Below are 25,009 nucleotides of genomic sequence, written 5' to 3' on the forward strand. Positions count from 1 at the left end.
TTTAATTGAAAAAAACAATAAAGAAACTTAATTATAGACAACAACAACAAAGCCGATCAAAAAGCTGACGCTTCTCTTTGATCATAAATGGCAAAACATGAAGAGTTTTTCTTTTCACAACACTTACCTGCACCGTCTCTCCTTTCCCCTTGTTGATGTCTGTAATGACTGACTGCTGAGCGTGCTCATAATTGCATGTGCTGTGCATCTTGCAGCGCTATATCCCTACAAGGTACGTCCACAGCTCCAAATTCATAGCTTGAAGCTGCCACCTGAATCTCTCTGTTCGCTTTCATTTTCAATTACACACTTTGTGAAGAAATAACAAAAACAAAAAATCTAATTTGGCACCAGAGCGCATGCATAATGCATCAGGCAAAGCTACGCAGGTAAAGGGTCCAAATGACTGGATTGGCTGATAAAAGTCCAACTTGATTTGTTCACTTGTTTGTGTTTCTTTATTTTGTATTCCAGTTTCTAATTATATATAGAAGGCAAAGGTACATTTCTGCATGAGCAAGCCTTTTCTCTCCGTCCCTAATTCTTTCCCAGCACAGTGATTTATTATTTACAATCTACACCTTCTCATCAGGTTAAGCTCTGCATGTGACAGAAGTATGAGCACCTGGAAAAAAAAGGCTCGAAGGCCATAAATGTAATAGACATTGTTGAGCAGAGCAACAGCAAAGGAGCAAAAAGAGCAAGAGTGGGCATCTTTGGCTAACTGCTATAGATTAATTGATCTCGCCATGAAGTTAATGAGCTAGATCCTTTTTAAAAGAGACAAGTGCTGAGACAGAGGAAGCTAATGGTCTCTCACAACTTGGAGTGGTAAGAAAGAGAGAGCTATTTATCTTGGAACATATACTTTATTCACCGTGTGACAGAATCGCAAGGTAATTGACGGGGCCTGTAACTGCTGATTTTATTACCTCATTCTGATCATCCTTCTTTGCAAGTCATGATCCACAGACAACTCAACACAGGATACAACAACTGATTTCTGCTTATCAACTCCAGGTAGCTGAACAGCCCATTTTCTGCGAGCGAGCTGACAAACAGGATTTAATTTGACAATAAAGTTGAACATCCTCACACCATCGCATTAATGTTTCTAAATTGGTAATGTAGGAGGCTTTTGTGATTACAGTTTGCAAGCTGAGTGAAGTTAGATTGATCGAATCAGCAGTGCAATCATATCGCAATCAAACACCGGCAATAAAATGCTCCTTGCTCACATAACTTCTCTTGACTGATTTCACCCCTCATCAAGTAACTCTTCATCTCTGTCTGTCTTACCCCTTCGCCTTTTCTCTCTGCGAGCTGGCAGTGGGCAATGAGCCTGGTCAGGCCCCTGTTAGCTTCTGATTACAGTGTAGATTGTAGTGCAAGCACATGTTACTGCCTGCTGAGCGGCGATATGTTTCGGAGTGCGGTTTTCTTTTCTACCTTGCCAGCCAGGGATGGATTGGCACAGTGGTGTCTCCTGGAATACCAATGCCTCCTCGTCGTCGTTGTCGTCGTCGTCTCTATCTCCACCTCCACCCCCCCTCCAGCTCCTCTTTGACCACTCCTCTATCTGAAAGATATGCTCAGTGCCTTGGCACATAGCTGCATCTTCCTGGAAATAAAATTGACCTGAGCCAATGTGGCATGCGCAGTGCAGAACGGCCGACTGCCAACGCAACACTCGAATATGACGAGTCCGTGTGGAGCGAAGAGATTGTATAGCTGTCTTGATCAGTATGATATTATGCACGTATATGTACACAGACATATATGCAGGGGCGTGCACATGCAGACACACGACTCAAGCACGCTCTTTCAGTAAGCCAGATTTCCCAGTCGGCTGGTCTGTCATTGGCCGGCTGTTCAAAGGGAAAGTGTGGGCCAAAAAAATACTGGCTGTGAGGTTACCATGGTAACAGCCTGCCCAGGGGCGTGGGCTGTCTGCTAAATTGTGCGCTGGTTTGTTAAGGCTCACACATCACACACACACGGGCACACACACACACACCTTAATTTCAACAGACTACATTCATTGTCTAGCAGACACCTGCTCTGTTCATTAGAATTAGCAGTCAGACTGGTAGATTTCACGTCCTCATGTGAAGCAAACAGATTATTTTGGAGACATCACACACAGGCCTATTTATTCTCTTTATCTGGACACTCTCTCATCTTCTAGTTATTTCACTGCTGCACTGCCCTCTATTGAATCCACTCAGACATGCTTTTTCCCTACATACATGCTCACATGGAGGAGCACGTTGCTGAGCTATTATTTACCAAATATAAGGACATTAATGGGTGTCAGAAATTTACCAGAGGAAGCGATTTGTTGTCTATTTCCTCTCATTTTTCTCCTCCGTATGTGTTCTTTAACACCTCTCTCCTCTGATAAGAGGCTACACAGCACTGTGAGGAGTTTCAAAGGCAGCCTAATTGGAGGATATCTCAGCTTTCTCAGGGGGGTTTAAGTATTGTTCACTGGGGTTTCTGCAGAGTCAGACATCGCTGTATCCACTAGTTGAGAGGACAGGTATGTCAAGATGATCAGTGTTTGGTGAAGAGGACTAAGGCAGCAGAAAGTTTCAGAAGAGTTGTGCGGATTTATGTGTGTGTGGGTGAGTTTGCGCGTACGTGGGTGGCTGTGGGTGTAGGTGTGTGTTTTATCTCGGAAGAGAGGCTCTGACAGGGCCAGAATGGACAGATGATTAATGATCAGGGGGAGTGTTCTGTGGGAGGACCTCTTCAGCACCGCAGCTCTTAACAAAAGCAGACGGGGTATGCTCCTAGCGCCGCACTCTTTCAACCATTCCTTTTATTCCTGAGAAAAACCTCTCCGGCCCTCTTTTATTCCTCCTCACATTCTCTCTTTCTGTGAGATTAGAAGGCGATGACAGGAGGTAGTGGAGACGTACACTGACCAGACTTGCCAAGTGATGTCACCGCTTTGAAACCTGGATGCCTTCAAGTAAAGAAGAAATGACCGCTCTTGTGAGAAGTCACACGCATTTTAGCCCCAGATCTTGGACTGGAATGTTTTTTGTTAGTCCCTGTTGACCCGTGTTGGCAGTTTGTGAGAAATATGCAAAATTGTTCTTGAATCAGTTTCTATAAATTAATAAATCATAACCCTAAAAGGCATTTGACTTGGACTTTTAATATCCTGCAGGCGTTTTCTGATGATTCTGACATGCCTTTGTTTCGAGCCATGCCTCTGTCTCAAATTATTGTATTGTGTTTTTCAATGACCTTGTGGAGAAATGGAACACCTGGGTTGGAAAAGCAGCTCATTACGTGAATTGTGGCTGGAAAATGAACAATGACAGACGAGCGAGACTGAATACCAATAGGCTGCGGCACTGATTGCCTTTTTGTTTTAAGATGTTGGCTGTCCTGCCACGTTCTGTGTCCCCTCTGTCAGACAGACATGTTCATTTCACCGCTCGCTTGATATTGTCTGATTTGTCACATGAGCAAATCCGTACAGGCATGAGCTTGGCAGGTATGCAGCTTGTGCTTAGAGTGTGAGAGAGAGAGCTGTTTTTCTGAGTGACTGAGCAACGGAATAGTGAAATCGGGGTCAACTGGGGTCTTGACCCGATCATAAGCCTGTCTGTGTGAGTGTTTGTGAGTCGGGGGGTGTATGCATGACTCCAAAGCCTGTAAAGACTGTGATCCATCCCATGTGATGGATGAGGGCCAGGGTTAAGGGTGTATTGGGGGGATAAGAGTTGTACTTAAGGGTCACTGATGCTAACTCACAGCTTGTGCCTTTCGGTCTGTCACGCACCCTCACTGCACAATCTTTTCAAACCTCAGACAAGAAGAGTTGGTATTTCAGAGTATATTTTTCATCTTGAAAGACACATTTCAAGGAAAAAAACTGACATAGATATTTTACACAGAAATCGAAGGAGAGTAGAACAGACATTGAACTGCTTGTCATGGTCATATGAGCAGTACAGTGGTAGGCAACCTTTACTGTCACGAGCCATTTTCAGCCCCAGAAAAATCTGTCCAGGGCTACAAATACAACATATTTTAGCCTTACAATGAAGGTAATGCAGCCTATTAAGTCTAAATTACCAATCACCAATAGGGTCTAAATGAGCACTCATTAAGTTTTACCACGAGATGGCTACTCTGCAGTGGGTTATGCATGATTATTTGGTAGTTTAACTTTGCAGCATTGGCGTTAAAGGCAAACAAATACGTCCAAGCATTATTAGATTCTCTATTTTCCTACAAGACTTTTCATCTTTGGATTTGGAATTCACAGCAAGCCTTGCAAGAGAGAACTAAAACTAGCCTCTGCTATTGAGGTCAGAAAAAAAATTTGAAAATGGAAAAGGCACCAGGCTGTAGATGTTTGACACACGTTTTTGTTGCAGACATGTTAAAGCATTTTTTAAGTCAGTGTATATGCAGCATATTTTTACAACTGGGGAATGTTAGAATAACTTTAGGCCTTCAGCGGTGATAAATGAAAATAACCGTATCCAAGTTTGTTTTTCACCGAACTATGACTAACGTTAGCTTAATTGCCTTGTTAACTCATCGTGAAACACACTTCAATCAAGTCAGACAAAATAAAACTCCCCAAAGTCGTCTTACTTAGTGTTGTTAGTCATCTAGTTAGTTTGTCCACTATTCCAACAATCACAAAACCTGAGCTGGATGTGAAAACATGATCACTGTTCATCCCCACGGCCTTTGCCTGTCAACTGAGCAGTGTCTCTCACTTGTTCTTGAGATGTAACGTTAACCATTGCTGTTTACATGCTTCAGCAACCATGCAATCAGTGGCAACAAAAGAAGCAGGGAAATAACAGTTACCATGATAGTTTTAAAGTAACAGATTGCTTACTTGAAAACCTCCTTCTCCACTACGCGTTTGGTTGTTTCACCAAAAACTCACCTCAGTGAGTTCACAACTTGCTGCAAGTCTGTTTGTTTATACACAAGTGTAGTATGGATTTTAAGATCCTTTCATTGGTTTATAAAGCTCTTAATGGTCTTAGTCCGACCTTTGTTTGCTTTTATCGTATGAACCCTCAGCTCGTCTGGTAGTGGCCTTTTAATCATCCCCAAAGTTAGAACAAAAACCCACAATGAGGCATCATTCATAACTATGGTCCACATCTGTGAAACAGACAGTGATGATGGGGGGAACAATTTGCATGTTCTACCTGTCAGCGTTGGTTTTCTACGGGTACTCCGGTTTCCTTCAACAGTCCAAAGACATGCAGATTAATTGGTGACCCTAAATTGTTCGTAGGAGTGAATGTGAAGTGAGTGGTTGTCTGTCTCTATGTGTCAGTCCTGTGATAGTCTGGTGACCAATGCCAGTGCCCAGTGTCAGCTGGGAAAGGCTTCAGATCCGCCACAACCCCCAACAGGATAAGTGGTTACGGAAAATGAATGAATGAATGAATGAATGAATGAACATTATATATGTCATATTGTTTTTACTGTGTGTAGCACTTTGTGTTGAATTCTCTTTGTATGAAAAGTGCTATATATAAAGTTTGATTGATTGATTGATTGATTGATTGAAGTTGGTCCACCACAACAGTCGCAATGGCAACAGAAAAATGGCCGTCACCATCCTGCTACACTGATTAGAATGGGAATGCCCATTCTCCTCTCTCTACTCTGTTTCTATGCCAAGTTACATAAGTAAATGGCTTACCTTGAGTCATAACTTTAAAGTGCTTTACTTTGTCAATACTGGAGTGCTGTGGGTTTTTTCAGAGTGATAGATATCTGATAATACATTATAGGACTCTTTCCTTTAAAGCTCAGATTTATCACAGTACCTTTCCACATCAACTGCTGCATATGTTTGATTGCATTTTCCCACAATTTGCTGCCAAGCCATTTCTGGTGGTTTAAAGCCTCACACACACTTCAGAGTGATGCCAAAGGAAAAGTCAGGGGAGGACTTAGTGTACTGTGACTTTGATTGGGTTTGAGTAGGAAAGCCATTTCCAAACCCATCTTGGTCATAATCCTTTGCCTTGGCTTACTGCAACTCCTAACTGTACATTTCCATTTTATCTCACACACACCTGGTGATGCTTGCGTGACAAGCTAATAAAAGTCTCGTTCCGCTACCCTCATAAATTCCACCTCTCCAATTACTTTGGATTCTGATGGGCTACATACATTCTGCGACCGCACATTCTAAACACATGCACCTTATGTGACACAGAGCCAGCGTGCTTCCATGCATGATGTATTGCCCGCAGTGTGCACTATATTATACGCTCAGCAACACGCTTAGTCTAACCCCCCTGGCTCTGCATATCAGCCATTGTTAAAGCCTCTTCACAGGGACTAGCTCATATTGCAAATCTTCTCATGTAGCGCTTGTCCTGGCCAATCAATACATCACTGTTGTGTGGAAAGAAGATCAGAGTTTCCTCCAAATTAACTTGGGATTTGGAAATTTGTGGCACACAAAGTCAGTCCACATGCTTGTTTATGAGCCAGATTCAGACTGAAACTGTCGTCATTATCAGGAAATGCAAAGAGGAAGCGTACCTGCTGGGAAAATGACTGACAGTGAAGAGATCATCATCTCATCTCTCCCGGTCAGGCTTGCTGGGACATGAGGTCATCGCAGTTAGACTGTGATGAGTAGCAAGCAGTGATCCACAGCTGCCATACCTCCGTCAACTTGCCGCGGAGTGAGCCAGAGACGGAAGGAGAGAAAGAGAGAAAGACAGTGAACCTTAACAAGGATTCAAACCTGTCAATCAAGACAAGAAAGCAACAAGGGGAGGAAAAGGTGGGAGAAGAGAGAAAGAGAGGAGTTCATTACCAGTGGGACAGACCAAAAAGATGTGAGGGCAGAGAAGAAGTGAGAAGGAAGAGGAGGAGAGAACAATGCAGAGAGAATCCTGTAGAGACCACTTGAAAGGGAGGAATGTTTTGTTTTTTTTGCATGCAGCCAGTTCAGTTGTGGGTTATTCTCCCACTGGGGAGACTAATTGCTTGTTGATCTAATGTTCTATCCCCTCCTGTCCCCGAAAAACCAACACATTAAATGAGTGATGGGTCTATGTGCTTTTTCTTCAGCGGGACAGGAACTCCTGGCCTCCTCCAATCTAAATATTCACAAATCAGGAGAAAAGACTTTGGGCTCGGTTCCAAATTTGATGAAGCATAACGCTACGCAGCCCGCTGCTGCCCCCCCTTAGAGCGATCCCTCTGAGGGCTCGCTAACACTGTTCACATCACTTTCTCATTCTCCCTCTCTGTCTTTGCCCGTATCTGTTTCTTCCTCCCTCTCGCTCCGTGAGGCAGATCAGTGAGAGGCTAATTAATGAGTTTAATGCTAGGATTCATGCACATATTATGTGTCAATTAGAGAAAGAGCGTCAGCTCCGAGGTAGGAGTTATAATCTAGACGGACATTCACCCTGTGCTGGGTGTGAAGTGTTTGCATGTGCTTGTTTGTTTTTGCCTAGCTGTCACTTATCTCCCGTCCTGTAATGCTGATCGCAGCATCTTCACTTGTTCAAGGAGAGACATTAAATTATCTCAGGTTCTGTAGAACATATGCTAGTCAAGTGGCGGAAAATGTGGGTGCGCCTTTTCATTTAATGGGGTCAGCAGTGGTTACATGTGCCACTGTGTAAATCAGTTCCGTAAATGTATTCTGGAGGTGAGGAAAGCATTGATGCCAATATGGGGGTGTTTTTCAGGGTGTGTGTTTATTTGAGCGAGTGTGTACACGAGTGTAAGAGCGCGCGTGTGTGTGCATTCTTCTGCTCGCAAGTTTGCCTCAAGGCACTTTTGCAGCACTGCTATCTCAGACGGCTGATTCAGCACAGCCTTCTCTGCCTTTCTCTTCAGTTTTGCCCATTTATGAGTGTCCAGGCTCGCTACTGTCTGTCTGTAAACACACAACCCCAGGGCAGAACCCGATGCACATATTCTGCTCACGCCCCATTAAACATACACTGAACAACTTATTGTGATCCCTTTTCAGAGTCAGGGCAATAGATTTGAAGCTCGCCTGCGTGTGTGTGTGTGCGTGTATGGGTGTGATGGCCATGCGTGTGGTTCCTCGCTCACCCTGATGTATGAATTTTATATAGCAAAGATGATGACACATAAGTTCTCTCCCCCTCTCCTGCTGAAAATGAATTTTTGATCTGTGTTTTATCGTCTTGTAATCTCTGATATCTTTGGAAGTTATTGCTTTATAAAATGGCTCTGCAGCTGGTTTGTGCTTCCCCATATGGCCAGGCGGGGTTTTTTAAGAGTCTCAATGTTCTTGTATTAGATGGAGCTCGATCTTCTCACACATGAAACTGTGTATTACAAGTCAAGAGAGGTCGCAGACTTCCACTCCCACACACTAAAATACAGGCTCATGCTCCCCTATAGAAGTATTATTACCTTTACTCTTACAAACCCTGTAGAACTATATATTCCCCCATACGTGCATCTGTAATTTCAACACAACCCTGGAGTATCCGCAGCATAGCAATGTGTTTCGCTCAGGGGGATATAGTAGTTGTGCATTGCAGCTGTGAAATGCCATGCAGCTCCTAGGGTTGTTTTATAAGCTGTTTGCGGTTGTTGTGGTCCTGCCATGTATGTGTGTTTGTATATGACGGCCTGGCTGTGTGTGGACAGTGTTATGTGACTAGACATGAGGTCAGTCAGTTAGCCTCTGGTGTGTCTGCCAGCCCGACCAAAGGAGATTGGAGAGCAGCCGCCGTTGGGGGCAGCAGTTTGAGTTGTGTGTGTGTGTGTGTGTGTGTGTGTGTGTGTGTGCATGATGCCTTGTCTTTCTCCTTCACCTGCTTTTCATCTGGCTCTTTTTTCATCTCTCCATCCTTCATTAACAGCCCATCAGAGAGGCCGGCTGAATAGTATGAATGGAGGAGTCGTAAAAAGCAGAAACCTGCCCTTTTTACAACGTAGTAAAGTAGAGTCGGGCTCCCAAAACCCAGCCTCTCAGAGCATTTTTAATGAAGCATAAAATTTTTTAATTAAATCTTAAAAGCCTGTTGATACAAAGGTCTAAAGGTTTTTCTCACATAGCTACTGTGCCACACTCTCCACTGTTTGATCCGACCGTGAGTGGGATTGGGACCAACTTCTCGGTCATTATTGCTTTAAATAACTCTTCATTTACCAAACCCTTCTTAAATATTGTAACAGAGGGCTCTTAATCAGATACAATGGGCCCATTTTGGGCTGCTTTCACCGATTTGTTTTGCTTTTAATATGTGAAACACCTGACCAGTGGCTCTCCATGTTGTTTACATGATTAAGGTTGTCATTGTCTGCAGAAGCCTTTTATTCTGGATATCTTTGCTGCACATACTTTTCTCAGAGCATTTTTTCCGTTCAACATATGCCCAGACACTGCTGTCACAGTGCAGTCTGTGAAAAAAAAAAAAAAAAAATCACTTTGGGTTTTACACAGGCATGAGTACCCTACATCCCATTTCTCAGCCGCAGTCAAGCTTTTACAATCTTTTACTCAGGCAAATAGACGCAGCTGGAGAAACTGTAAGATGCTTGTCCCATTAAATTTATAACCCCTCCCCCTCTGGAGTGCAGCAGCACCACAGCTTCCTCCCCCATCAGTAAGCCTGCTAAAATATTAGACATTTATCATAGTTATTATAGTCCGTAAATCCTTCCACACAGTGCAGAAACCCCTCAGCTTTGTATTCTTTTGGGATGTGAGGGTAAATGGATTAGGTTATTGCCTGGACTTAGGCGCAGTGATATCAGCTACAATAATCTTTGTCCTCCACCGCGGCCTTTAGAATTTAGGGCTCAAACACATGAAGCCATCATCCAGTAACTAATGGCTTTGCCTCATGTTGCCTCATGTCTTCGGTTAAAATTTGTACTTGAACAAACTGCAAATGCTACAGCTGACCACTGACAGACATGTATGTTCTGTGCCTCCCAGATATAGTCAGTAGTCAAAAAACACAATGAAAAATAAATCTAGCCAAACATTTTCATGCCACTATCAGTCTGATTAAACAGCTGTGTTGATATGAATTGAAAATGTGTCTGATAAAATGTTGCAACTGGCACTGCTGAGGTTTTCTTTATATGCCTTTACTCCCCATTGGTGTTGTTAGCCTGTGGTCTTTTGCTTGTGAAAGGAGAGAAGAAAAAGTCGGGGTGAAAAATAAGATGAAACCAGGTGAATTCACTGCTTTCTGGGCTGTAAGGCCAGACAGACAGTTCTCCCATACCGACCACCTTGGCTGTAGATGTAATATGCCATGCATATGCAAAAACAATGCAAAAACTATCAATGTTGCCTCCCAATGCCACAGACGCTCAACAATTGTCCAACACCGCCTGATGGCCATCTTTCAACTGGGTGCATCAGGGCCGCTGGAGTAAGACAGATTGAGTCTACTGATTATGCACACTTGGAGAACATTCATGATTTTAGACTTAGAGTGAGATGAGAAGATTGATGCAGCTGTCATGTTTTGTCAAATATAAAGCTACAGCCAGGGATTTGTATTTTAGGACTAGATGAGGGTGGAAAGCATGCTGTTAAGTATTAATATATATTGAGAATCTGTTGATAGAGAGCAAGGTTATGTATTCTGCAAAGGTGGATCGCTGATGAATCCCTAGATGTTTCACTCTGGTTTGAAAAATCCCTGAATCTAATTCCACTCGAAAGGTTATCGCACATAAATAAGAAGAACATAATGGTCCAGTGACTTAATTAGTATAGAGGATGAAATACAAATTGGGCTTCAGAAGTACATGAATATATCATTATTGAATTCTGTCCATGTATGTATGTATGTCGTTGTCATCCTATGAGAACCATGCACCTCCAGGATGTCAACTTCTCATGGCTTAGAAGGAACACCCATTTTAGCAGCCTTGTGGTAATGTATTTTGTCAGATGGTTTAGTGTCCCATCTTATAGGAAAACACTCCCACATTCGGTCATATTAAGGGGTTCAGGACCTCCATGTTTTGGAATTGGGTGGTCTCCATTGGACGATGACAGATTTATCTAGAAGAACTGTGACTGTTACTACTATTGAGATATGTATTATAATATGGTGAAAGTATGAGTGTGTTTGTGTGTATGTAGGCTCATTTGGACCTCTTAATACTTGTTGTATGTTCTATGATCGCATAGATGAGGTGTCATAGTGTCCTGTGTCTGTTTCCCTCAGGTTAGGGGTGGGTGGGTGTTTAAACTCATCAATGAATTTCAGGAGTAATGGTGTACATACATGTCGTTTTCTGTTTCTGTTTACAGTTGCTGCTTTTTGAATTCTTAAAATGTGCACTTACTATGGAACACGTACAATAATAATGGAAATAGTGAATGAGATAAAGCTACAGCCAGCAGCGGGTTAGCTTAGCTTAGCATAAAGACTGAACACAGGGGGCAACAGCTAGCCTAGCTCCTCCTAAAGCTAACATAATCCAACTACCAGCATCTGTAAAGCTCACTAATGAGTATATATCATTTGTTTAATCTATACAGAAGTGTACAATGAGAACGTGTGGTGTTACGGGGGTTATATGTGGGAATATTTCAAGTTATTTTCAACCAATCACCAGCCTCCAGGGCAAAAAAAGTGCCAAAAACTGCAGTTCCACGAATGGCCACTTGAGGCTGGCTCCAGAAGTGAATCGATCCCCATAGACCCCTATGTTAAAAGGTCCAACTTTACAGCAGAAATGAATATGTTTACAGCCTGGTACAATAAGCAGTTTCGGTTGCTATAGCTAATTCCCCCCCCATGACAATGGTACAGGGGTTAATTTTTATATAACTCAAAAAGTTTAGATTTGATCAAGGCTTAAAGTTATGCATAATCTCAGTCGGATCCACCCCTTGCTCCTCCAAAGCTCAGCCCCCTTGTCCCAATATTGCCACTTATGGCTCCAAAAATCCAAGATGGCAGCGGCAAAAATGCCAAAGGAGTCCACAAACCAATGGGTGATGTCACAGTGGCTACATCCATCATCGTTGAGTTTGTGTTTTCAACTTCTGTCTCCATCTCTGCGCACCATTCTAGCTGATGTATTAGACCCAGATGTTTGGGTTTTGCGTGGTACTTGGCTTGTTATTTTTTTCCCCCATTAATTTTCTGACATTGTTTCTCTATTTTCACAGCATGCCCGCCGGGTACCTTCAAGTCAACCCAGGGTCCAGGTCTGTGCCTACAGTGCCCTCCTAACAGCCGCTCCACAGCTGAGGCCGCCACCATCTGTGTGTGCCGCAACGGTTACTACCGTGGCGACGCTGATCAGCCGGATGAGCCCTGCACCAGTGAGTCCATCGTACACGACATTACATGAACGCTGTCACGCGCTTACATTCTTGCATCTGTAAAAGGCACCCATGTGTGAATTGTCCGTTTTACTGTAAATGTAAATGTGACATCCATATTGAATAGACTGGCCATGCGTATACAAGCCACTATATTTTCACAAGGACAGGAGATTTTTTTTCTATCTCACTTTGTCTCGTTCTCACTGTCATCAAACTAGTACATGTAGTAGCATTTAAATGAGCATGCATCCACAGCCCTAGTAGTCTTTTCAGTCTGGTCATAATAATCACATTTCAAGGTTTTCATCATTGACGTCTCCATCACTGTGCCATTGAGTTTCTTAGCTGTTTCCTCTCAGTTATCTCTGACTCTTTTGTCTTGCTGCTGTTCTTTCTTTCTGTCTGCTATCATCCCCTGAAGTCCTAATTACTCAGGCAGATGCTGCGAAGCTTCGACACTGTCCTGCCGCTATCCGCTGGAGATCCAATAAGGCCGCTCACAGCATCGTAGTTATCTTAATATGATGTAAAAGCAATATGCTAAGCCTTCCTGTCGTCCCTGCTGACACACAGTTACACAGAAGGAGAGTGCTGTTAGACCCCAAAAAGTTTGTTTACCTCTCTTCCTTCACTGCCACTGGGGAGTTTCTTAATGGTATTTTCTCCTCACAACGGCAGACCTGGAAGCATTATTGGTGTGGTTATGTATTCATTTAGTCCTGATTTATTCGCATAGACCTGGCTAATTGGCCTCAGGAATATGGGCTCAGGACCACACTCCTTTCCTTATCGTTTAGCAGCTGTAACCTTCGCAGCTAAAACGTGTATTGAATGCACCTTTTTTTGCCGTGTTTCCTTTTTATAACTCCAAATAAGTGCTTTAAAGTTGCAGAGGGACCCCAATGCAGCATGGCTGTCTGTCTGGCTGCTTGAACGCTTCCCAAGCGTAGCCATTCACACCTTTAGGCTTTGGGTGTTCTCGACGGATGACACCCCACTTTCACCTTGAGGTTTCTCCGCCCTCCCGTGGCACACTCCATAGTTCTCTGGTGAATTAGTGAACGCTTCATCAAGTAAAGCATCTGCCTCTACCTTGAGGCCTTGAATTTTCCCCAAGCAATCTCCACAACAGCTCCCCAGTGGAGCTTCTTGAACAGATCCCTCTGGTCTGTGTTCAGTTTCCAAATGCAGCCTGTGTTACTTTTTTTCTGCTTTCAATCAAGCCACTTCTGTCTTATCTTCTCTGTCAGTTCTCTTCTCTTTCCCTCTGCTGCACGCTCTGTTTTCCTTTCATGCTCAGTACAACTTCAGTCCTCTCGATATCTTAACATTTAGGCGAGACTATTTTTGGTTTGTACTGGTAACACATCCTAGGTGCCCAGTAAAGTAATTCTCCGTATGTTAAAAAAATTGCCCACTGTTACAATCACAATTACACAGTGCCCCACAAAGTAAGATATTCATTAAAAGAGAAAAATGCTTTTATTTCCCACACATTTAAATGCATGTCCTACTGAGGATTTTAGTTTAAACCACCTCTTTTAACATTAACATCTTAAACCGACTTCAATTCCTCCTCTATTTGTGTTGACTGAATTCTTTTGCAACGGCACATTCAAAGCCTCCTCTGAAGGTTGAATCATACAGAGGCAGCTGAGCTTGATGTTCAGGATGCCCTAGATCTCAGCAGGGGGGGCCAGTGAGATCATCCCAGTAAGAATCTCTTTAATACTGTGGGTCCCGATAAGAGCGCTGCTTGAGTAGCTTAAATCAGGCCAATCTGTGGCTGCAGACGCTGTAGCGTTGGCGCTTCTCGCTACCATCAGAGGCGCGGGTCCCTGTGTGCTCCAGATCAGTCTGATTAGCTTGCTGATGGATTGTCCAGCGCCTGGCTTTGTCAACGGGGGGGCTTCATGCTTCCTACTTTTCCCTCAGGGATATGCCAAGTCTGTGATGCACTTCAGACTCCCCTCCACCTCCTGGCCCTCCTTCATTTCAATCCTCTGTCTTGCGCCGAGTCCAGCCATGCCTGAGGGGAGGAACACTGAGCGTTCTGTCTCACAGCGTGATCCCACTCCTCTCAGCTTGGCTACCCAGCATAGTGGGCTTGGGGACAGAGGAAGTGGTTTGCATTGCACTGCATCCCCTCCTGGTCCCTTCCTCAGGCTCCAGACCCCAGTTTGATGTACTTCTACTTACCCATGGGCGTGCACATGAGAAAGAATCAAAGTTTATGCGTGAGAACTGTGTGTTGGGGGGAAATCAGCCAGCTCCAGCATGCTGGGCCAGTAGGTTTCTCTCAATGTATGAGTCAGAGAAGGAGAATGACAAGCTGAGTGGTAACTGAGGGGAGTCGGGCAGTGAAGCCAGTGCTGATTGTTCCATAGGGGAGAAGGGATGCAGTGATGGAGCGTTTTGGTGTGAGGGATGGGAAGGGAATGATGGGAGGAAAGGACTAATGACAAAGATAGACAGAAAAAAATCCATCAACACAGTGGAGATATGACAAACTGAGATTTGAATCTGTGCATTTGAAGGTTTTGTCTGGAGGTAGGAGAAATGATGGATTAAAAGAGCTGTCTGGGGAGGATCTGCACACAGCCCACAGTCACACAGGATATGAGAGTCCCAGTGAGGCACAATACGATAGAACATGCTGTATATGCATGTTTACATCGTGGAAACCACCACTGCTAGCCACCAACCAATGCATGGGGAAAATGTTTGGAATGTAATTTAATCAACATAAATATAGGGAAAGAGAGAGAAAATAGGATGGCTTTGACGGGTCTCAACATTCCTGATCTGCACCACATTGGCTCTGAATCTTGCGGCTCTCACCCAATATCTGTGGCCCGTCCCCTGAAAGCCGCCTTGAGCCTTGTCAAACACTGTCTGCGCCTTATAAAAAACAAACAAAACCCATCAAAATTCCAGACTGGAAAGACAGAGTTATCTGGTTTTCCATTCTCCTCATCATTCCATTTAGATTTTTTTTCTCCATCTGCTCCCCTATTCACTGTCTCTCCTCGCTCCTTGTTCTGTTTTCAAAGGGAAAGAGGAGGGAGCCGTCAAAGAGCATAAATATTCTGTTCTTTTATCCGAGTGTTTTTTCTCCGCATGAACTGTGTTGTCAGGTCTAGAGTCAGTTCAGGGTGCTTCCCACAGCAGTCAGTTGGCCAGTTTAATCTCTCAGTTAACCCTCCGAGACCCAACAAAGACCCTTTCTGTCTTTTTGGGGATGGGGGGCAGGGGATAAGAGCAGGCCAACAGGTTATGCCACATAAGCCCCGTTTGCGCTTTTTTCCCCCCCGTTTCGACTCTGAAAAGTTGTGGATGGTACCAATGGAACCGTTCTACTGTCCCCCCTCTGTTGGGGTACCTAGCACACAGATCTGGTACTAAAAGGTGGAGCTGTGAACACTGCAGTCTGATTGGTCAGTAGCGGATGGTCACTTTAGCTCAGAGATGTGGCTGGTTTTGAGGCTCATGTAACTACTATTCATACCGTTTTATTAGTAGACACTTACTATAAAATGAAAGGATGTTCTGCTAGCTCTTGCAGCAGCTGGATTCTGAGAAAAAACGTAATTAGCTGGGCCGACTGCCTTTTAAGGTGGAACGTCTACTTGTAATGTTACTTAATGTATGAGCTGATGAGGTGAATCCATCAGCACACCTTAAATTTCACTGTGACAACTTTGACCATTACTTTAGTTTTTATATGACGTACATTTTTAGTAATGAGTGGATCTGCAAGCCTTCATATATATATATGTTGATTTCGACCCGGGTTCGACTCCAGCCTGTGGCCCTCTGCTGCATGTCACTCCCTCTCTCTCCCCCTTTCACACTTGTCTGTCCTATCGATTAAAGGCCAAAATGCCCCAAAAAATATCTTAAAAAAAATAAATAAAAAAAAAAGCGTCGCTGAGCGTCGTTCCTGTGTGCTCCGGCAGCACTTAACCCCTGAGCTTACCTTAAAAAGACTAAATGCACAAACCCACTGTTTTTATATATCCCATGGAGAGAGACTCACTGCAGCCTGTTTTATTTTGTTCTGAATATGTCAGCATACAGCCTTGTTCTGTGGACAACAAATGAGGTGCAGACTTCCATCTGTGTCACAGGTACAGTACTGTTTGGGGTGGAAAGACTAGGGTCTAGGTACCATGTCTGAAGGGTTACTTGTGGTTCCAAAGGTACCATACCGAAAGTATCTGGTGGAAACGCGGCTATAGAAGTGATATACATCATCTGAAATCTGGGAACTTGAAGATTAATTTGAGATACCTCTACTTCTTTACCCTCTGCTTAATAAACATTGTGTTTTAGTTTTTAGTTTTAACTATTTAAAGTTTGAGTGTACAAGGGCTTAGAACAATATGATGCAAGTATATGATGTGATATAAGTTGCAGGAAATTTGTGTTGATGCCATTTGTTACTCAGATTTGGTGCTACATTTAAGCATTTCTGACCAGCTTAGAATTTATAGTAGTGGTCAATAATCCCTACAAAATACCACATTAAGACACCAAGACCTTCAGCAACACCACAGTAAATCAATACTGTGATTTTGTATCAAAAACCTTTGACATTTGGAGATTTCTGCAAGAACTGCATGTTTTGGCGATTTGATAGCGAGCATTTCTGCTCTGGAAACTGCTGAGGAACCCATCGTATTGTCAATATACAAATGAAAGCCAGAAATCCTCTGAATGCCCCAGGTCTCTCGTTTGTGGTTGTAAAGTTTCATGAGGCTGTGATTTTCCTAGAGGTTGCGATAGGTGATTTTATATAGTAATGTCCGTAAAAAAAATGGTCTCATTACATTGAAATGGCTACTATGGGGTCTAACATCACGCATAAATAAACTTGGGTTCATTGAATTCACAAGAGTCTCAGATTTACAGTCCTTAATTCAGAGCTTTATTAAACCCCCATCCTGACAAGCCAGCATGATGTGATTGGTTCCACTGGATTCCTAGGTCTTCTAGTTCATATAACAGTATTATTGATCTAGTACCAAAACATGCCACAGCCTCCTAAAGACAGGAATGTCGGCGGTATCACCGATGGCCCCTCAGGCCTCAGAGGGTTCATAGTAAATGGAGCTTAGTCAAGATAATTGTCTGGTCTACTCTAATTCCAGTGCTGGCAAGGAAGACATAATGCTCTAGACATCATGCATGCACACATGTTCAAAAATGACTCCAGTCTCTCTGTCGCTTCTGAAGCTTTATGCATGCAGACATTCAGTGTTTGGAGTTACTGCAGAGAATAATGTGGGTGGGTAGATTATCTTTTAGTCAGAAAAGCTTCCGCATATTCATATTGTTCCTCCTCAGACAAGTCATTGTGGATGCACCCACATCTCCCAAGCTGCATGCTCCCATACACACTAACACACACAGTCTATCTATGACTCCCTCAGTCTCTCAGCCAGACAGTATTAGTCCTTATAACATGTTTTATTTCATGTCTCACCAACCCACACAGCCCTTCTTTCTTTCTCCCAGCTCCTCTGGCTGTGATCAGTATCTCCACACAGGGACCTTCTGTTGGTCCCTCAAGGCCTGTTTCACATCATAAAAACAAACAGTTTGAAAGAAGAGAAGCGCCGGTCTCAGACCATTCAAACGGAAGATGAGTAAACAATGTGCAGAAGTGTTTATTTTGGGCACTGGGACACTCTTTATATTAGCAGCTGAGGGAGAAAACTGGGCTGTGGTCTTTTACAGCCCTGGTGGCACCATAACAACTGCGCTCTAACAGGACAGCTAAGCCTACCTATCAGTCTGCGAGTCCACCTCTAGCAGCAGCCACAACTCCGAAGTCCCTAAGTACTTCCTCATCTATGTGTGTGTGTTGCAGTTTATTCCTGGGCTGATTTAACATCTTTTAAAGGATGTTTCAATTTCAAAGCAATCTGCCTCTGTTTTTTATTTCCCAAACTCCACCCAGCACACAAAGATATATTTACCCATACATGCAGATAGTTGAAGCCAAACTTTAAGCACATTTGTTCTTTTGCTGGTGCAAGCACTGCTACTACATATTAGCATTTTTCTGACCTTAAAATTATGTTTGGCCGTTTGCTTGGTATTTTTATGCCCATTCCAGCTTGCAAGGTACAGAAGTACAATGCCATCTCATCCCTACTCTTCATATTATGACATTTGGGGAGAGGCGTTGTATTATAGAGATGCTAGTGGCAGCCTTTTGCATTGCATCTTGATTCAGGGGGTTGGCGTTTAGGTTTGGGCAGCACAATTACTTTGTCAGGGTTAGGAAAAGATCGTGGTTGACATTGGTCATGTAAGTTGACTGACGTGACTAACCACTCATATCATAAACAGCTGACCAATGACTGATGTGACCAAAAACAATCCCTCAATGCTGACTTTTGGTTTTACACTGGTCTCCCTGGTCAAAGTCCTGTGCTTTTTGGGTCCATCCACCTCTCACCTGCCCTAAGCGTAATTTTGCGCTCTTTATACTTCATCCATGGCTCTGAACGTCTAAATACCAGGGTGTCTACAAAACATCTTAAAATGTCTTTAAGTTTTCTTAATATAAGGCCTTGAAAAGCCTTAAATTGTCTTGAATTTAGTTTCGATGGGTCTTAAATATTTTCAGTCACATTACCGCAAAAATTTCTCCAGCCTGACAGACCCAATGACTGTTTACAATCATTGAACAGACCGATGAACTGCAATAATAAATAGCATTGGTCTTAAATTTTATATAAGGTGGTATTAAAAAGTTAAAAATCTTAAATGTAAATTGGTTATATCTGTATCATACAGACGCTACTTGTGCATTTCGTATCTGTATCTGATGCCAATGGCCACTGCCAGGTTGGAAGGTAGAAGTCTGTCTCCAGCTCAGTGACAATTAATATCACCAGGTTTAATATTTTGTTTTTCATTTTTAATTACAATATGATGTGAAACAGCAGAATTATTTGGATGGAGTGACTCAATAAATGTATTAAGTTGTTAAAAAAAAACAAAAAACGCTGTAGATTGTCATGTCAGCAGGATAATTACGGGGTATTGTCAGTTTGTGTGACCATGTAAACAGCTTACACAGACTGTTCCTTGACTCACAGTTTTGGCAGCGGTGGCATTGTTGTTACATGTAAACACAAGCTAATCTAATTGAGTACAACCTGACAAATAACATAAGCAAAACAAACCAATAACATCCAGCAAAACAATTTTTTTTCTCTTAGTAAATGCACAAAACAGTCACTATGTGATTTATTGTCTTCAATGTGCATTACACTTGGAAAACAAAGTGACCAGACTTCTACCATCTCCACAAATTCAACTTAAAAAGGCACATCATCTGGCTCCTTTTTTTTCTTTGCTATAGTTTGTATTTGTGCTTTGCTGTTCTGAGCTTTCAGGACAACCATATTGATTTAATTTGTGTAGCTAGTATCAGTCATCTGGCCCTATGATTGCCACATCTGCTAAAAGGGTATAAAATGAATTATGTGACTGGCTAAGATGATGTGGTTCATCACTGCACCAGTCCTTTCTACATCCCACTTCACCAGACCCTTTTGTGTATAATGCAGTTGCCCACACTGAACAGAAATCAAACGTGCACTGATAACGTCCTTATTGCCCTTGTGCAAATGACCTCACACTCCGCTCTGGTTGTTGTAATTGCACCATTTAAATAGAGCCCTTACTGTGTGATACAGTACATGTCACAACCAGCATCAAAGCACCGCTTGGAGATGATGTTTTGCTCTTTCAAGTGAGAGCAACATGTATGCAAGCACAGCCAAGTCTGACTGGCATGGCTAAATGAACACCAGCTGAGAGCCTGTAAGTAACGTTCGCAACAAATTAAATCCTATGGCAATTTAAAACAGCCAAAGGCGCAGTAATAGTCTGCAAATCACTGGTTAAGTGGCCGTCGCATCTGATTTCTTGTGCCATCCCTGCGTATGTGGAGCTGGGTTTTAATTGGGACGAAGGGGTGTGACACCTCGTTCACATCTCGACCATGCAAAAAAAATTTTTCTCACACTGTTGTTCAAATACATTGAAGCAGACAGTGTGGGCATAAATACACAGAAGCAAATAGTCCAGGCGTGTGTGTTTGTGTCACATGCATTTTCCACATGAGCAGGTGTGCATTGCTTTTCTCAGCAATGCAAGTTTGGGGGCGAGTGCATGTATGTGATGGATGATACAGAGGATGCAAGAGGTGTGAGTAACATATGAAGTGCCTATTGTGCAGTCCCCAAGGGGAAAAGCTAAAGTGCTGCCAGTTCCCTCATATGGGCCTGCTCCCACCAACACATGCCCTTTTGCACCTCATTTTCCCTCCACATACGTCTGGAAGCATCCAAGGACCAAATTATTTGCCATTTGACCATGTATCTAGAGCGCTAGCTGTCCTCTCAGCCAGACCATAATAATCACACTATGGAGGTCACGCCCTTCCTGTCACTGACCTCTCTGTTGTTGAGGCGCTGAGCCGGGGTCGCAGCAGTAGCAGCGCCGTTCCCTCACCCTTGTGTGTTCTGCCGCTTTGTCCCAGCTCCCCAGGGTTATCCCACGTGGCTTTGCAGCAACAAAGATTAATTGTGTCTGTGTTGACTGAAGTAAGTATCTGCCCCCTATCCCCAAGCCCACAGAAATGGGAAACTCAAATGCTGTATCATAATTTCCCTAAAAATCCACGTTTGCTTGTTGTCATATTTTTCTCATGGGTAAAAAGAGAAGGGGAAAGGAAGTACAGTATGCTAGAGAGATGAGTAATTCCTCAAAGGGTTTCTAGAACTGAGCGTGTATTTAGTTTTACAGCAGCCATGGATCCAGAAGTGGGTCAGTTAAACTCCTGTTTTAATGATAAAGGTCAGGCTTTATGAAGGATAAATTGGTACCAGATCAGCTCTGAAGGGCAGCCTCACTTAACCTAAGCAGCACTGACTAAGGGCTTTGGCGAGCTTCTGCTTTATAGGCAGTGTCTGGTATCTGAGAAGAAAGGGCCGCCTCTGAGCAGCTGCAGGGACACAGAGTCTCAGCTAAGCAAAATTCTACACTGCCATTTGAGCAGATTTGAACTCTTAAAGAATTGTGCGCCGATCGCGGGAGGCTGAACAAGCCACTTTTCTGCACCCTAATATTAAGCCACCACTCAAGCAAAACAATTGTTTTATTATTTCTTGATTCCTTTCTGAATATCGTCTTTGAGGTTCTGCTCCAGCTGCGGGCTATGAGGGAGTGAATGTGAGCGTGAATCTCCAGAGCCACTTGGATAAGAATACTCCATGCAACACTGCATTTTGCTAAATAACCAATGTTTGATAGACACAAACGTTTCGCTGTATGATCTCTCCGGGTGTGAATGGAATAAATTAGCATTCCAATTGTGCTGAAGATGGAGAAAAAGACAAGTTGCTCTTGGACAACAACACTTTATTACAGGGTTGTAAATTGAGTAAATTGACCTAACAGCAGGCAGATTTACGAAAGTGTTTGTCTTGACAAGCAACACATAATGCTGCTTTAAAGGGACAGTTCACCCCAAAATCTGAAACACATATTTTTCCTCTTAACTGTAGAGCTATTTATCAGTCTAGATTGTTTTTGTGTGAGTTGCTGAGTGTTGGAGATATCAGCCGTAGAGATGTCTGCCTTCTCTCCAACACAATGGAACTAGATGGCACTCGGCTTGTTGTCCCCGAACCGCCAAAAAAATACATTTGAAAAACTCAACAGCAATGCCCCTTCTAGAAATCATGACTTGGTTACTCAAGACAAACCACAGACCTTGTTGTGAGCAGTTTCATGGAGGAACTATTTTCTTTCCACTGAACTGCACCAGCCAAGGAAGAGTGTGTCTACTGCTAGCTCGCCCAGCACTACCGAGGTGATTCACGTTAAAGCTCAGCCGAGGCAGACGCAATTATGCCCCTTTTCGACAGTCATTGGCTGGCTTAGCGTGGTTAGGGCTGTCAGCCCAGCATTACCATTACAACAGGACTACCTTCTTGAAAGCGTGTCTTAAACTGATGATGGCTCGTCTTGAGTGACGTTTTAAAGCAGCAGGCTGATCCACTGACCTGTTATTTTTGCTGCACATTTTTCCACAGCAGGGTAGGTAAAAGAAGTTTACCTATTGGAGGTGAGCTGTTTGCAAAGGTGCAGTAAGATCCTGTTGTCTGCAGCTCTTCATCAACTTCTCACTGTCGCTGTTTCTGCTTTCACTTTCCTCCCTGCCGTATTGTTAGACTTGCCTTTATTGAAAAGAAGCCGCCAACAAAGTTCCGCTAATTCAGTAACAACACTTTTAATTTCTTCTAAATTATTCACAATAAAAGTCCCCCGTTATTTTGTTATGTATAAACTTTTATTGTGAAGCAGCAAAATGTTGAGTTTTCAAGCAGCAACTTCACACAACTTATAATACGGCTGATAGCGAACATGAAACAGTAAAATAAAGCAGATATCTAAAGTAAAAACAGGACGCAGGAGAGAATCTAAACTCCGCACCACGGAGATTCAGTTAGAAGCTACAAAAGTACTGAGAGCTGAACACACAAAAACTTTGAAAAATGCCTTTTTCTGGTCTCCTGCAAACAGAGGTGATAAAAGCCTCACAACACACACGGCTTATTTGGAGGGGAGAAGAGGTCGTCAGCTACTTCCGAGAAGGTCCATCTCTGGCGCGAATGGAAACACAAATTGGTGTGGCATGGCTTTACTTGATGTGGCCAAGAGTTACAAAGGAAAAGAGGTATTAATGCTTACATCTAACCCTGTCATGAGCACAAGCGTCTCGTCCATTAGTACATTCATGCTTCTGTCTGCGCTGTGATACGTTGCCGGGTGTAGTTAGGTAGAAAGAAAATAGTTCCTACATGAAACTGCTCACAACAAGGTCTGTGGATTATCTTGAGTAACCGGGTCATGGTTTCTGGAAAGAGACATTGCTGTTGAGTTTTTCAAAAATATTTCTTTTGGCACTTTGAGCACCACAAGTGAGTGCCATCTAGTTCCATTATATGCAATAGAAGGCACATGTCTCTATGGCAGATACCTTCAACACTTGGCAACTCACACCAAAACAAGATAAATAGCAACACAGTTAAGAGGAAAAATATGTATCCTTGATTTGGGGTGAACTCTCCCTTTAAGGATCATGAACGCTGTAAAGGTAACGATCCAAGCTACAATGGCATTTGTCTCACATGTCTTCCCCCTGTGTCTACAGGTGTCCCATCCAGCCCGAGGAATGTGATCTCCATTGTGAACGAAACATCTGTGATCCTGGAGTGGCATTCTCCCAGGGAGACAGGCGGCCGCAATGACGTGGTCTACAACATAGTGTGCAAGAAGTGCCGGGCCGACAGGCGCTCCTGCTCCCACTGCGACGACAACGTGGACTTCGTCCCTCGACAGCTGGGCCTGACTGACACCAGGGTGTTCATCAGCAACCTATGGGCGCACACCCTCTACAGCTTTGAGATACAGGCTGTTAATGGAGTCAGCAATAAGAGCCCGTACCCTGCCCAGCATGTCTCCATAGACATCACCACCAACCAGGCTGGTAAGTGGCTGCTGTGGCTAGGTGTGGTGATAATGTGGTGGTGGCATTGATGATGATGACGGCCAGCTTTCACTATCTGCGATATAATACTCATCATGTAACCTTCATAGCAGTACTTTTGCTTTTTTTCAGTCTGTCTTCGCTGTAAGCGCAAACCTGCTTTTAATGCATTTATAAAATGGCAAATTCCACTGTTATTGCATAAATGTGAATCATTTCACCTAAGAAGACCATCATTTCTGCACAATGTGCATTTCAGAGTCTCACTTCACGGCATAGCTCACTTCAGGGCTGCTAAGATTTCACGTCGCTCCACCGTGAATAATGACTTTAAGGCTTGAAGCGAGAGGCCAGCTGGTTTAGTGAAAGTTATACATACATGCTCTCTTTCTAGGCCTTCCTTCCCCGAATCAAAGCAGTGGCTTTCCCTTTTGAAAACACGATGGAGGAGTTCAAACCCAGACCCAAGACACAGCATGTTACATTTTGTGGCAGGACAAGCATAATTCACTGCACCCATCCCTCTTTCCTTTGTAGTTTATTTACACATCAAATCCGGTGGTGAAAATAGTCCCAGTTTGCATTTCACTCAAGACATTCCAGAAATTCTTGCTTTTTAACATTGCTAAAGGTAATCATCCCTCCAAAAACAACACATGACTCATTTATAAAACCTCCTTTTTGAGGTTCACATCTGGAGGTTGCAGGCTGGTTGCTTCACAGACTGATGCATCTCTTTGTTGTTTTTCTTTGGTCTTTGTTTAATGAGACTTTGTTTTGAGAGCAATGCCGCACAGCGAGTCAGTACTTTTCTCTTCACGGAAGGCTACACCCCAGCTGAAACCTGTCTGTAAATCTGCAGATTTATACACCGACACTGCTCTCTGAATTAACAAAAATGGCAAGAGAATTAATCTCGCTGTTAAAATTCGGTCTCTTTTAGAAATTTGTGATCTGCAAAGCCGTCATGTCTTTGTTGCAGTGTTTTTAGCTTAGCCGATGGTGGACGCAGACGCAGAAGTTTCACCTTTAGTGTTGTGTAACAGCTACCCAGGTTCAGCTCCGTTCACTGTTCAATACTTTAATGTCAGACTGAAGGAGACCGA

The 25,009-nt window shown here is 43.3% G+C and overlaps 1 protein-coding gene across 2 annotated transcripts in view; it reads left to right on the top strand.

The window, feature by feature from the left end:
• Positions 1-25,009, top strand: part of LOC126382449 (ephrin type-B receptor 1-B) — a 214,597-nt gene that overhangs the window by 113,161 nt on the left and 76,427 nt on the right. For both annotated transcript variants that reach the window (XM_050032321.1, XM_050032322.1), the window contains exons 4-5: positions 12,164-12,319; positions 23,568-23,903. In XM_050032321.1, the coding sequence (XP_049888278.1) occupies positions 12,164-12,319; positions 23,568-23,903 (492 nt within the window). The remainder of the gene's footprint in view (positions 1-12,163; positions 12,320-23,567; positions 23,904-25,009) is intronic.

The sequence above is a fragment of the Epinephelus moara genome, chromosome 21 (genome assembly GCF_006386435.1).
Source record: "Epinephelus moara isolate mb chromosome 21, YSFRI_EMoa_1.0, whole genome shotgun sequence".
Taxonomy (NCBI): Eukaryota; Metazoa; Chordata; class Actinopteri; order Perciformes; family Serranidae; genus Epinephelus; species Epinephelus moara.